General features: G+C 49.7%; 1 protein-coding gene across 2 annotated transcripts in view; it reads left to right on the forward strand.

The window, feature by feature from the left end:
• The window catches only part of LOC129328688 (zinc finger protein 208-like), a 35,315-nt gene that overhangs the window by 11,592 nt on the left and 8,468 nt on the right, over window positions 1-15,255 (forward strand). Inside the window, exons 1-2 of one of the 2 annotated variants that reach the window (XM_054977914.1) lie at window positions 14,059-14,177; window positions 14,716-14,808. In XM_054977914.1, the coding sequence (XP_054833889.1) occupies window positions 14,144-14,177; window positions 14,716-14,808 (127 nt within the window). In that variant the 5' untranslated portion in view covers window positions 14,059-14,143. Of the gene's footprint in view, window positions 1-13,153; window positions 13,167-14,058; window positions 14,178-14,715; window positions 14,809-15,255 lie in introns of those variants that run through there. The other variant, XM_054977915.1, reaches the window with a different exon arrangement.

Here is a 15,255-nt window from a genome sequence, read left to right on the forward strand (position 1 = left end):
GCCAATGCTCCTCTTGTGCTGTATTCAATAAAGTTGTGGCCTTGTTTTCCTCCAGCTACGTGTGTTTGGTTTGCTCACTGTGCTCTTGCCCTTTTCCCTGCTCTCAGCATAGGCTGCAAAGACTTATTCAGGAGAAAGAATGACAGGTAGTGCAATCCTGAAGTCTGCTATGGTGAGGGTGGCCAGCTGTTGGTGGAACAGTGGTTACACTGGTCTGTTGTCAACAACTGTGCCCAGTTAATGTCACAGGCGTGTGATAGCATAGCTGTGATGGATGGGGAAACCAAACAAAGTCTGAATGGTAGCCATGAGGACTCAGCTCTGCAGGCGTGTGAGCAGGGGGTAGGGAAAGGCAAGTTCACTGGTTTCTGGACCACACCTGTGGCACACACCCCGCCCATTCATTGGCACAGGCGCCAGCCAAACCAGCAGAGGCAGCAGCACAAAAAAATTGGGAAGAGAGCCCCAGCACCCTGTGCATTTTGGAGCATCTCTAAACAGGTCCACCCTGTTTAATTCCCATGTGTAGCAAAGGGGAGAGGAGAAGAAACGTTAGGCCAGACATGAGTGCCAGCTGGTCACTGGAGGGTGCTTTTTAGCACCCCTTTGCCAGTGCCAGCTACAGGGGTACATCCCTGGTGACTGCTGCCACTTGTGGAGTAGGAGGGGGACTGCAGTGGCCAGTGCAAGGCCACCAATCACTGTAACAGCTGCCCAGGCAGTTCTTGATGCACACTTGCCAGCCAGCCCTATCCCCAGTGATAGCTACCAGCTGTGCCGTGTGCTCCTGACCCTCGGAAACAGCATCCCAGCAGTCATATCAGGACTCCAGCCACTCCCTCTTGCTGGCTGCCCACGTGGATTATAGCATGGAGGGATGTGCTGCCCTGGGTGCTTTGGAAATGTGCCTGTCTAGCTTGAGGAATCCTTCCTCCCATAAGTCTGTTCTTGGTTCTGAGGGGAGATCCCTGAGGTGAGGATTAATAGAGCTAACACAGTGGTAGGGCAGCCTAGAACCATCGATGGAATGACTGAGGCTCCTCAGCTGCTGCTGTGTTTCAACAGAGATGATAATCCTGCCCCTCTATGTCCAGCCCAAGGCAGCCCATAGCCTGGAAATCTAGTAGGCCTGTAAGGTATGTTAGGCAGAGAAAGTGACTGGCCGAAGGTCAGCCCATGACCTCCTGGAGCAAGTGCAGCTTTGAACCCAGATCCACTCAGCATTTTGGCTCTTGAACTTAACTGATAGACATCCCGAGTCTCAGAGCGGAACTACAAGTGACAAAAGGCACAGGTTGGACACTTGTCAGCTTCCCTCAAGTTTTGATGGGAAATGTAGGCAGCTTGGCGGAATGTTGGACAAGTGACAGTTGAACAGTCCATTGGACAGCAGTCAGAGAGCGAAGCTGCAAGACCAGGATGCCTACATTTCCCATCAAAACTTGAGGGAAGCTGACAAGTGTCCGACCTGTGCCTTTTGTCACTTGTAGTTCTGCTCTCAGTGAAATGGGCTGGTTTGGTCACGGGGGTCAGTGGTGGCCCAAGGAGCCCTTCTCAAGCATTTACAAGAGGATTTCTTTCTACAGCTTAATACAGAAGTTTAAAAAACACACAATACACTTCTTCTGGACTAACCTTGTATACATTTCCTTAATTCCAGCTCATTGAAAAAACGCACAGGAAACAAACCCAAAATAACAGAAACTTAAAGAAAGGAATTCTTTCTCCAGTGTCCATTGGTAGGTTAGCAAGCAACCAGTACATCATGGTCAGCTTTCAAGCCTTGAGGGTTTCCACATCCCCCTCTTCCCGCTTTTGGTTCTGGCCTCATACTACACATTTCTTCATTCCTGCCCCTCCCCTGATTTCTTCTGGTTCTTTAGTCCAATCTTTTTCTGGAAACCAATTTTGAGTCATTTTTTTTGTTGTGCGTAATGTTTCTTTTGTTTTTGTTTGTCACACCCAGTCCTACCCACCTCCAACCCGCTCCTCGATGATTGGATGTTCATCATTGTTGAACCATTCATCCCCCTGCCTTCCTTTCCTTCAATTTCATAATGTTTTATCTGGGCAGCAGGTTGTCTGAATTCTATGCTTTCTTCTTTTTAAAAAAATGAGTCTCCTGCCCCTTCTATTGCTGACAGGCACTTCCCCTTTTCTCTCCACAAGGAAAGGGAATAGAGACGTACTTTTTTCTTTAAATAAAAAATGGCAATTTAGAGAATCTGCTGCATCTCCTGTTACAATGATAGGGTGATCCATTGATGTGAAATTGAGGACTTGTTAAAAAATCAGAAAAGCCCTGGTGTCCTAGGAGTAGAGGGGTAGCCCCTCCGGGAATCAGAAAAAGCAGCATGGTTTGAAAAGCACATAGTCACTGCTGCTTTGGGATGCTGGTCTGCATCCCAAGAGATGTGTGTTTGCCCCACCAGAGCTGAGGCCTGATGGGACTGTTACCAAGCAGGTTCTTAATTCTGTCTTTTCGTCTGTCTGTGGTGTCCCTTTCTCACTGAGACTCAAGGCAGATTGGTCAGTGTAAATAATATGATTAGTGGATGGGACATTTAGTAAACAATACAATAGGTTATGGGCTGCAGAAACACTGTAGCACTTCTAAAGGACACAGAAGCTATCCAGTAGGAGCATATCTACACCAGCAGAGAGTACCCAGTAGTATAGCTTACAGTCCCCCTCCCTTAACCAGATCACTTCATGTGTCCTGTTCTTATGCTTTGTTTTTGATCCCTGGTTGGTTCCAGATTTCTTCAAGTTAAACCCTACCGCATTGTCAATCAGACATCCCTTTCTGTTGATTCCATCGTTTTACTCTGTACAACTCGCTTCCAAGTGAAAAAGGTGGGCTGTAAACAGAGTAAATAAATAACCATAACAGAATATCCCTTCTGGTGAGCCCACTGCTTATGACGTTAGCTTAAAACAGTGCTAATACCAGAACGGTGTCCCAAGGAAAACAAATAAGAATAGAAATGCTGGCTGGGAAGGCGGAGATGCTGAAGGACACGGAGCTCCCCAGTTTCACTGGAATTATCCTGGTTCTCAAAGCACTGCTGGAGAGGGAAGTTAATGCAGCTGCAAAAGCTGATTTCTTCCAACTTGGCCTCGCCTGGAAGGAGGCCGCGGGAGGCTCATGCATGGTGGGAGTGGGGTGTGTGTGTGTGGGGTGAGACTGGGGAAGGAAAAGGAGGGAGCAAATGCAGGAAGGGAATCAGTGGGATGGGGGAGATTCTAGGCGGAAGGAGCGGGCAGATGCTGGGAGGGAGAGAGTGGGGGGGCGGTGAGCAGATGAGGACTCCGGTGCTGAAGGAAGGGCTGAAAGAGCAGGAGAGGGGGTGGTAAGAAGTCGGGGACTCGGACTGTGGCCCTCGATCCCTGGAAGGCCCATGCAAAACAGAACCTGGAGTGGAGTGGGGGGATTTTCTCAGTAAATCTTCCTTCTTGGTATCAACACTGTGCCCTTTTCTCCTTTGGCAATAGAAGCAGGACCGGTTTTTTCCCACATGGGTTATTTGCTCCGAATTTAATACTTTGGGGGGATTGTATTTCTTTTCCTGCCTCCTCGCAACTTCGTGGAACATTCGGACACCTCCCAGAGATCCCCCTTGCTTTTTGCCAATCTTTCCCAGACCTGTTTTTCTGAAAAGCAGAAGTTGCCATGGGTGGTGGTGGGGGGGGGCCCTAGGTTTTTTCCTCACCAACAACTTGTCTCCTTCTCCTTCTCCCTTACTCTGTTCAGTCTCATGTAGTTTGGGAGCTCTTTTTCTACTGTGACGGGCATGTGTGTTTTCCCTCCAAGCCCCAACAGATTATTAACCACAGCTGCAGGATCTCTCAGGGTCAGCAGGCAAGAGACTCAGAGCGGAACCACAAGTGACAAACTGCACAGGTTGGACACTTGTCAGCTTCCCTCAAGTTTTGATGGGAAATGTAGGCATCCTGGTCTCGCAGCTTCGCTCTCTGACTGCTGTCCAATGGACTTTTCAACTGTCACTTGTCTAACATTCCGCCAAGCTGTCAAGCTGTCCGCCAAGATGGAGATCAGAGAGCCGTGGGTGGGGTTCCTTTCTGTGTTCCAGTAAAATCTAACACTTGTAGCTCTCTTTGATAATTAATGCCTCCAAGCTGTTTAGAAGGCTACTGTGCTCTTTGAAAAAGAACTTTGGAAACGGACCTTACAAGGATCTGGACCGTCCGTTAGAGAACTCAGTCACAGAGTTTACAATGCATATTGGAAGGACATAGGTCTACCCACGAGCTGTGACGCCCACAGTGTCTGGAATTATTCTTGGACTGCACCTATATTGTGACTGTATATTATAATTGTGAACAAGGCAATTTAAACCCTGTATAGGAAAAGTAGTGTCATAGGATGCCCGACCAGTAAATGCACTTTAATTGTAATAATTATAGCACTTGGAGCACGTGACACTTTAATAGATTAATTACAGGACGTCTGAAATGCCTATATGATTGAGGTTGAGGGGGAGTGCAATATGTGGTACAGTTCTTGAATGTGCTAAGAGAAATAATTTGAAATACAAGTTGTTTAATATACCCCTTATATATTGGTGAATAAATAATTCTGGAGACAATATTACATGCTTTATTGTTGATTGTGGAGGCATTACAGTACACGGGAATTTTTTCTTGTTTGATGACTGAGTCCCTGCCCGGCACATCTGTAAATCTGAGTCTCAGATGTGGTCCACATATCCAGAAGGAAAAGCTGCCAGTGGAAAATATTAATTCAGGTACTTTTCTCCTGCTTTTTCCCTGTGGAATTCGAGGCCTCACTTGAGACTGTGGGTGGAGAAACACATTTTCCCTCTGTTAAATCTCCCTGCCACAGATAGCATCATGCCCAGCACAGGCAAAGAAGGCAGAAGTTCTCCCCTGCAGAGCTAGTTTTCTCTGTGCAGGGAGATTTTCGTTCCAAGCTGGCATCTCCCAACTGTAGTCTGCAGTCAGGCAGTCTTTTCTCCCATCTCCTCAGGCTCTGCCACTTCATTCCCGGCACATTCTCCTAGTTGTGTAGAGTAGGACAGACCATCTTGGAATCCCTCAGTGGGGAGGGTCAGGGATTCCTTGCTCTGGAATGAATTGGCAGCAATCGGGAGGAAGCATTTCATGGATGGGAGGGGAGTAGATGAATGAGGAGGGTGGGACTGGCTCTCCTGTAAAGAGTGAGTGGGGGGACAGATGTGGGGCCAAACACTCTGGAGCCTTCCTAGATCAAAAGCAGTCTCTTGAATTGTGTCCTGAAGCCAATCCAAAGAGAAGTTCATGGAGGTTCTTTCTCTCCTTCCCAGGCAGCAGTGAAAAGAGACCCTTGATGCCTTCTCTGCCATCTCCTCTGTGTGGTGAAGGGAAGAGAGCCGCCATGCAGCCAGCTCAGGTATGGGGGTGGTTCACTGGGGTGATGTGCAGCAGATGGCATGGTTGGTTCTGTGTTGCAAGGCAGAGAGGGTCAGGCTCCTTCCCTTTTGTTCTTGTACTGCAAGATGTCGTGGCTGTCCACTGAGGAGGCAGAAAAATGGTCATCAAGCAGGGCTTATGAAACAATACTGGACCATGGATTTCCTACAGAAAACTGTGTGGTTACTTACCCTATGGACATCTCTGGCCTTCTCCTCACAAGCTAACCCCCTGGGACTGAACACAGCCCCTCTGGCTCCAAGAAGCCCCCAAAGAAGACACACGTCAGTGCCACTTCGCTATTAGATATGTATTTTGGCAGGGGGGCTTTCGAACTTTACATGACATTCTGCCAATCAGCTTCAAACATGTTGTGCCTTACCTTCATCTATGTAGCTAAGTTGGAGAAATGTTAGGAGACCTGATTTTTGTTGCATGCGTTTTTTTTCTGTAATTGTGGTACTAATTAGCGCCTGTATTTACTTACCAAGTTCTTGCCTAACAAAAAGAGTTAGGCTTTGCTTTGATAACTTCATTAACGTGAAGAAGCTCTCTGCCTGTTCCGCTAGCAAAAGATCAGGTCCCAAGACCCTGATACTACCCTGTGTTGTAGGTCTCTCTCAGACAGTTTAACATCCATAGATCTCTCTGAGGAAAACTCTCCCAGAACTGAGCAAGGTAGACTCTACACCAGAGGTTCCCAAACAAATGTGGCCTTCTGCCCCCTTTTCAGGAAAAAAATTTCTCAGCGCCGGCCCCCCCCTGGAAATCTAAGTTCATGAAGTGGACAAAAAGATGCAGGGACAAATTTGCCCCCTCCCTCCCTGATCCCAGGGAACACCAGGAGAAGGCAGGAAAAGGCCGCTTTAGATAGGTTCTGGACTCTTCTTTCTTCATACTTCCACTGCCCCCTTATATTTATTCAACGCCCCCCAATTGCTCTCAAGGCTCCTACCGCCCACCTGGATCATTACAGCGCCCCCCAGGGGGTGGTACTGCCCATTTTGGAAACCACTGCTCTACACTGTGTGTGTATTCCCTCAGTCCCAGAAGAGAGCAAGGTAAACCGTAAACTGTGTGTGTATTTGATAACCCACCAAACAGGGCGCAAGAATTTTCCCACCTTCCCACTGAGAAGTTCCAAGTGGGCAGCCTTGGTATCTCTCCGTCACGCAGCCAAGGCAAGCAGCCTTATCCACTGAGCGCTACAACAGAGAAAGAAGCACTTCTGCTGTCTGCTGCCTGTCTCCCAAGGGACCCCCTGCCTCACCTGTCCTGGCTTCAACAAGAGCAAGAGGTATTTATTTATTTATGTCTTTTAGAGTCTGCCTTTCTCACTGAGACTCCAGGGATTATGTAGTGTGAGATTACTACAGTCAATATTAAGCACATTTCAATAAAGAATGCAATAGGGTATACAAATGTGAATTTACAAAGACAATGTCTCTAAAAATCCAATGCAGAGTAGAAAAAATGCTGAAACGGAGCATAAGCAATTCTAAGACTGACATATTAAACAAGATAGAACTACGCAGTTGGATCGTACCTAATGCAACAGATCATACATAGCAGTGAAGTCTATGGTCCCTCTCTGTTTGAGACCACCTCCCTACAGTGCAGCCCTCCTATTTGAGTAAAAAAGCCTTTTTGATTCATTCAGTTTTGCATTATTTGTGGAATGCCAGGAGAGTGGGGGCTTTTCTGACCTCAGGCGGGCGTTCCACAGGGCGGAGCCACGACAGAGAATGCACGTGTAGGAGCAGCTGTGGATTTTGCCCATGTGGAGGGTGGCACCTGCAGAAAGCCCTGTTCAGAAGGGCAAAGCTGCCCTGGCAGAACGTAGGAAGAGAGGCAGTCCTGTAGGTATACAGAAACCAGAGCAATGCAAGAAAACAAAACACGTTCAAAATATAATTCAATTCAAAAGTCCAAAAATTGAGAGACTGGAACTACAAGCCTCTTCCCCTTACAAAAATACCCTTTTGAAAATTTCTGATATAAACATTGTATGCGTGGGAGAACACATCAATTGTTGTGGAAACTACCTTGGTACGCTTCCCTGGGTCTCATTCTCTGTTTGGATTGGAGATCCGTTGGGTCCCCCTCCTGGAGTTTGTTCAGCTCCACCTGCAAGAAAACATTAAGAAAAGGCTTAAATCCTTGTGGAAACAACCTTAGTAAACTCTTTGGATACAACCACCAAAATTCACTGATGAATGAAATATTTTTTTGGAAGCGGCACTGGAGGGCTTGAAGATACGGTCCACCTTAAAAGTTAGAGGATTTGAATATATGGTCTACCTTAAATGTTTTGCAAACGTTTTGGCAAATGGTTGTCTATAGTTTTTCTACTCAGATTGGATACATTGTATATTAATCTGGTGTGAAATCTTCAGATACTGTGTTCTTTGAAACGGATTCAGCTGACTATAAGTATTCTGATTGCACTTGGCACTTTATATGTTTAGAGGTTAATTCATTCATTTACAAATAGCATACTTGAGAATCTTTACTAATCTCTGAGTGTGGTCTTCACTCCACTTCTTAGCTTAGTCTCCAGGCGCTTCTTCTTTGGTTTGCATTGCTGGGATTATGAGCGGAGCATGAGGCAATGCCCACCTTCACGCAGCAGGGACCAGGTGTGGAGGAAGTGGCCATGACACCCCCCCCCCCCGCCTTCAGCTGGACGGGATCAGTCACAGAGGAGGAGGAGGCAATGCCCTCCGGCCCACCCTCCCCTTTCTAGAGCCCATTGTATGATTTCCCACAACTGTCTTTGTTGCTCGTAGTAGCATAAGCTTTCGAGAACCACACCTCTCTTCGTCAGATGCATGGAGGGTATGAAGAAACCGGGCAGAGATATAGAGGGGGTGAGGGGAGGGTGCAGGGAGTGAGGGCCACGTAAATGCAAATCAGTTGCAAAAGTCATGAGAGGGGCGGAGTATGCAAGCCGGGCGGGATTGCTGTGCTCCCCAGTTTCAACGGGGTTCTTCTGGATCCAGCATTAATGCTGGAGAATGAAGTTAAGGCAGCTGCAAACCCCCCGCCCTTCTTCCAACACAGTCTAGCCTGGAGGGCGGCCAAGGGAGGACCTCATCAATAGCAGAGGCAGGGCTTTTTTTCAGCTGAAACTAAACTCCCCTCCGCCTGGAGATCAGGGGGCGGGGCCACCAGCCATGTGACCATTTTTTTCCCAAGGGCAACCCACTGGGTTCCGCCACCTCTTTTCCCAGGAAAAAAAGCCCTGGCGGGAGGGATGCATGGCTCTCTTTTCCACCTGCCCTTTGCTGGGATGCCCTGTTTGCATTGCCGGGCCCCTTGGACGGCTGGAATGCGCGTCAAGGGTTAGAGAGGGAGAGAGCGAGCCGCAGTCCCAGAGAGGCCCCCGGGAAAGCCCTCCCGCCCCCACCGGCGGTCTCGGGGTTTCTCTTGGGGGAATCCGGTGAGCTCAAAGGGGCCTCGGAGGGGGAGCGGAGCTGGGAGGTTGCAAGGCAAGACCCAACGCGGAGAGACGGGCGGGGGGGGGGATGCCCCGGGGTGGGCGGAGCGGGAGCCCCTCCCCACATCCCCGCTCTCCCGCTCCTGCCCCAGAGAGAGCCGCCCGGCCCCTTGGCGCCCAGCCACGCGGTCCTTCAGGGAGGGAGTCGAACTCGGCCCCTTGGGAGGTCGGGCGTGCCTCACGTGGCTTTAAGGCCAGCGGCGTTGAGGACGGAGAGGCTGCGCGGGGGGGGGGGAGGGAGAGATAACTGGGTGTGGGGGTGATTGGGAGGGAGCAAATGCGGGAAGGGAATAAGTGGGTGTGTGTGTGTGTGGAGTTGGAAGTGCCGGAGGGTGGAGGTCGCGGCTGCTGGGGGTCTGGGGCAGGGGAAATGCCACGTGGGAGCCCCTTTGTGCCTGGACGGAATGGAGGAATCCCGAAGCTTGTCCCCTGGGGAAACGCCGTAGATGCCCCCCTCACCTTCCCCCTCTTTTCTGTCTTTCCCCTGTAATTTGGGGTCTGTTTTTCTGCTCTACCGAGCATGTGTAAAGGGGTGTTTTCCCACCAAGCCCTTTTAAGTTATTAACAGTAGTGGCAAGATAGCCTTCGGGTCAGCAGGAAGGAGACACGGTGAGTCTCAGATCTGTCCACATCTCCAAGTGGATGCCATTAACGTGGGCTCTTTTCTCCTTCTTTTTCCATCTATAACTTTAAGGTGGCTTCATGAGACATGAGTGGAGGAACATGTTTTTCCTTTTAAAATGTCCTTGCCACAGAAAAAAATTATGGCCAGCACAGGCAGAGAAGGCAGAAATTCTCCCCTGCAGAGCTAGTTTTCTCAGTGCGGGGAGATTTTTGTTCCAAGCTGGCATCTCCCAACAGCCGCCTGCGCTCACTGAAGTGTTTTCTCTCATCCCCTCAGGCTCTGCCACTTCATTCCCAGCACGTTCTCCTAGTTGTGTGGAGCAGGACAGAGGGTCTTACAATCTCTCAGTGGGGATGAGGGAGAGGTTTAACTTCAGGCAGGGTCAGGGATTCATTGATGTGGAATTGGGAGGAAGCATTTAATGGATGGGAAGGAGTGGGTGAATGAGGAAGGTGGGACTGCCCTCCCCATAAAGAATGGCTGGGGGGACAGATGTGGGGCCAAACACTCTGGAGCCTTCCTAGATCAAATGCAGTCTCTTGAATTGTGCCCTGAAGCCAATCCAAAGAGAAGTTCACGGAGGTTCTTTCTCTCCTTCCCAAGCAGCGGTGAAAAGAGACCTTTGATGCCTTCTCCGCCATCCTCTCTGTGTGGTGAAGGGAAAAGAGCCGCCATGCAGCTAGCTCAGGTATGCGGGATGGGGGGCTGTGCTTGATGCCTCTTTATGTGTTGCAAGACACAGAAGACTGGTTCCTTTGTTCTGGAGCTGCAAGATGTCGTGGCTGCCCACCGAGGAGGCAGGAAAATGGTGACCCGAGCAGGGCTTATGAAACGATCAGGGCCGGCGCGCCCATGGAGGCCAGGTAGGCGGTGGCCTCAGGCGCGTGGGCACTGGAGGGGCACTGGAGGGGGTGTTGTTGGTGGAGGCGCACGCAGTGAAGCTGGCATGACTGGGCTGCAGCTACTGCTGCAGCCAGCCAGCCAGCCCCTTGCTGCTGCCGCCGCCACACACCCCAGCCGGGTGCAGCCTCTGTGCCCCACTCAAGCCCTGCTGCCGCCGCCACACGCCCCAGCCGGGTGCAGCCTCCGTGCACCGCCCCAGCAGCGGCTTGCAGCTTCTGCTCCAGGCTGGGGCATGTGGCGGCGGCGGACACATGGGGCTGGCTGGCTGCAGCAGTAGCTGCAGCCAGCTCCGCTGTGCACTCCTCCGCCCCAGCTGGGCGTGGAAGCCGTGAGCTGCTGCTGGGGTGGCGCACGGAGCAGCCTCTGCGCGCCGCCCCAGCCACGGCTGGCAGCTTCTGTGCTCGGCTGGGGCATGTGGCGGCGGCAGCACAGGTCTGCCTGGCTAGCTGCAGCTACTGCTGCAGCCAGTCAGCCCAGCTCCACTGTGCACTCCTCCATCCCAGCTGGGCGTAGAAGCCATGAGCTGCTGCTAGGCCGGCGCACGGAGCAGCCTCCACGCGCCGCTCCAGCAGCAGCTCGCAGCTTCTGCGCTCAGCCGTCCTCCACGTGCCTCCCAGCCCCCCTGCGGCGCGTGATGACGTCTGTGATGACGTCATCACGCAGTCCATGGCGCGTGCGCAGAGCGTGCACACACCACCACAGGCGTCAAAACCTCTGGCACCGGCCCTGGAAACAATAGTGGACCATGGATTTCCTACAGAAAACTGCGTGGTTACTTGCCATATGGACATCTCTGGCCTCATCCTCCCAAGGCTGCTAGTCCCCCTGCGACTGAGCTCAGCCCCTCTGGCCCCAAGACACCTCCAAAGAAGACTGAGAGTGGGGAGCGAAAAGTCCCTGTGACAAACTTTCTGATTTGTACCCACTTTAGGGATGTGCCCAGAACTCGGCTCTTGGAGCGCTGCAGCCTCATTAGCTGGGTTGACAGGTCTCTATACCCTCCCGCCAGAAGTGGTGGGGGACCTGGCAGTTACGTCACGCTGGCAATCCAAATTGGCCACAAACGAAGCGCAGGAACGCTCCCACAGCCAGCACAGCAACATTACTTCGCAGTGTGACGTTGTGCCCCTTGCGAGCATGTACACAGCACGCATTCCTGGGGTGCCTAGTGGCAGGCAACGTCTGGGAGCTTACGACCTCCTGCCAACCACTGGCGGATCAGCGGGCCAGGTGGCAAACCCCTGGCAGTTTGCCTGCGACTGTCGAGCACCTGAGAACCCTGCTCATTAGCTGTGCTCATCTGCAGAATCACTCCTTAGGTCTGTTCAAGACAAACTATGAGAGAGACTGAGGTCTTGCAGCTTTTCTTCCAGCAGAAAAGACCGAGAATTTCAAGGAGGAAGTGATTTCATTTAAAATAAAAAACCCTCTTTTGATTAGGCGAGAACCTGATCCATATATGCAGGTGCACAGACATTAATCCTATGAGGACAGATAAAAATGCATGTGATAAAAACCCTAACATTTCCCAAACTTAGCTAGATAAATAATCATTACAGTTCCCCATGATGAAGGCTGATCAGGTTTTAAGGAGAATGCTGTTGTCAAGATCCTCGGCCTGTAGGCCTTAAGGAAGCCTGAGGCCTAGCGTAAATTTTCCAGTCGGCTTGGCTGCCACTTCCCAAGATCTTTCCCTGCTTTAGGATTGGAATATGGGAAACTGGAGAGGAAGGGAAGGCCAGTCGGGAGGCTCATGGGAGAAATAACACAAGTCCCCCCTGAAGGGGGAAGGCCTTCTTCCCCCAAGAGTAGGAGAGGATTCCTCACCCAGCGCTGCTTGATAGGGTGGGGGGTGATCTGGGCTTCCTATACTTGAATTCCCAAACCCGAGTGGTGTCGGCCAGTATAAGGCCCTTGCCTACTCCAAGGCTGAAGGGGCAGGAGGGAAAGGGTTGTGGTTGTGGGGCTGGAGGCTCCCAGGAGGGTTCACTAGGCCCCCAAAAGACTTCCACGCCCCATGACAGCTGTGTCAAGTGAAAAGACCAACTGCAGCCCCCATGCGTGTGGTTGGCCAGGCTGATGATCATTTGGGTCAGCAGTAGACTGAGCAGTGGACGCCCCTCCATGCCGGTGTCGCTTCAAAGAATAGGCGGGTGTTCTTCCAGCCAGCCCATCTAAGGGACAGCTGGGTTTCTTCTCTATACCACAATTGCTTTCACTTAAACTATTTTCTTGTCTCAGTTTTTTTGATGCCCCGGATTGTATAGATCTTGCTTCCATTTCAGTAGCCCTTCAGTTTCCAGTTTGGGTTAGTCCTCCTGATAGATGGTGTGTTAATGTTATTACTGATGGAATTTTTAAAAATGAAATGATGGCTGAATTATTAGAGCATTTTTAAAACTAGCCAAGGAACAGCTAGTGCTTGTGCTGTTGAGTGGGATGCTTCTAAAATGTTCGTTAGAGGAAGAATTATTGCATATGATTGTCACGACAAGAAACTCAAAGAAAGAAACAACCTTGAAAAATAAGTTGAAATATTTGTTGTTTATTTGCAATATTTCCTGCACCAGATCATTGTTGGCCGGCTGAGTTAAAAGAGTTAAATAGCATACTGTCACTATAAGCAAACAATGCCACCAATGTCAGAACCTGTTTAACCTAAGTAACACCATGTTTAATCCTGTAGTGTTTAGTCTTTCCCTCCAGGCACCACCACCTGCAAAGAGCCGATTCCATGGGAAAGGATACTGTCTTATCTGTCGTCTCGACCTTGGCCAGCTCAGCGCTCCTCTGAGAAGTTTTGCTGTGTAACTCGGGGGGAGGTTGGACTCAGGGAGTGTGAGATGTAACAACTTTCGTTCTATGAGTCATTCCTAACAACTCTTTGCTCGGCCAGGACCTCTAGTCCTGGAATATGTACATCTGGACTTGAATGCTGTCTTTCACAATAAACCTTTTGAAATCAAAAAGACTGTGTCTTCTTGCAGAAGGGAGTGAGACAGACTACCAGTCTGGAATGACATAGTCTGACAATCACAACTTGTAAGTGTTTTGTGCCAGTTGTACTTGGAAAGTCACTCGTTCCAAAATTAGAAATCTTAAATCGTGATGGTTCTGTAAGTAAAAGAATTAGTCCCTGAACGGATTATGCAGCTCAGTAACAAGGGGTCTATAAAACATTTTGATTTCTCTTGCTAAATTCCCCAAACAAAGTTGTAAGTCTAAAATTGGCACTTACTTGCAATTAAAGAACAATTAATCTGCTGTTTCTTCAGCTATACTGATAATTAATTCTCCAGTTGAGAGGTGGCCCTGAACTTTCGGTACTATTCCTGACTAGCAGTTGAGCCTTCCAGAAATTATGACATTCCATAAAACTACATAGATCAACGTGCATATACTTCATTAAAAAGATGAATATGCAACATTCCCACACGGCTCTTCTCCCCTCCTGTTTGTGCTGGTCTCCTAACATTAATTTACTTCTCCTCTCTCTCTCTCTCTTTTCTTTTTGCACCCCTGCCCTCCATAGACCGGCTTTCCAGTGATGTAAAGGAATGTAAAGAAATGCTTCTTCTGTCTTCTTCCAGGGTGGGGTGTCCTTTGAAGAGGTGGCTGTGCATTTCTCCCAGGGGGAGTGGGCCCTGCTGAGCCCAGCCCAGAGAGCTCTCTACAAGGAGGTCATGCTGGAGAATTTTGGGAACGTGGCCTCCCTGGGTAAGTATCGGCTTCTCCTGGGCTTTCTCCTTCTTTGTGTGAAGAGTGGCTGTAAGGAGGTCCTTAATGAGGAAGGAGGTGGTCAGGCTGTCTCCTCTGGACCCAGAGGCTGATCTCTGCCTCCCTCCGTGATCCATCCCCTGATATGGGAGGGGTTCTGGGTTCTCCTTGCAGAGAGGGAGCCCCTGCCTGGCAGTCCTGTGTCTGGACCCCATGAGAGGGCATCAGAAGAGATGCCAAGTGAGGTTTGGCCTGGAGAAGGTGGGGTGGTCTAAGCAGGGGCTTCCCTCCAGTCTGGGCTTTGCCTTCCCTCGGCTGAGATGTGACTGTGGAGGGAACTCTGCCGGCTTCTCTGCCACTTTATTTAGTACTCAAGGGGGCAGGATTTAGGCAGAGGATTACAGTGCCAAATGGATGATTCTTCTTCCCATACTGTACTACCTCCCACCTCTACTACCTGTCTGTTTTGTATTTATGGCATGGAATTGCTGACTGTATGTGCACACAAATAATTCTGTCTTTTTTTCCTGACCCAAAGGACCTCAGAATGCCAAGCCTGGCCTCATATCCTGGCTAGAAGAGGAGGAAGAGATCTTTGTCCAGGGCTCTGATGAAGAGGAGGGATTGACAGGTAGCCACTTCCGTTTGTTGTGGGACTGTGAGTTGTCTGCACTTCCTTCCAAGGCTGGTGGATTTCTGTGGCCTTCTTTATCTTCACAGTTTGAGTTTCTCCTCAAAAAAGCTTAGATGAGTTGAAATGAGATGAAGTTGTGCCTGTAAATATTGAACCTCTGAAAGCAGGAAATTTCCTTCTTCAGATTTTGGTGGAATAAACAAACTTCAGGCACAAAAATCCATCCGTTCTGTGTGTACCTAGGACACCAATAATATAGATAAAAGCCTACAGAGAATTTCAATTCCCTCCCCCCAAACTAAAGAAATGCTACAGATTCACAATCAATAACTTACATCCCAATGGGTGTATGGCCTAGCGTCTATCACCTAAGTAGCAAAAACCACAAAATCAGAGTGTTTATGATGCGTTGGAAAATATGCCTCAAGGTTCTTATTTCTGATA

This window comes from Eublepharis macularius, chromosome 4 (genome assembly GCF_028583425.1).
Source record: "Eublepharis macularius isolate TG4126 chromosome 4, MPM_Emac_v1.0, whole genome shotgun sequence".
Lineage (NCBI taxonomy): Eukaryota > Metazoa > Chordata > Lepidosauria > Squamata > Eublepharidae > Eublepharis > Eublepharis macularius.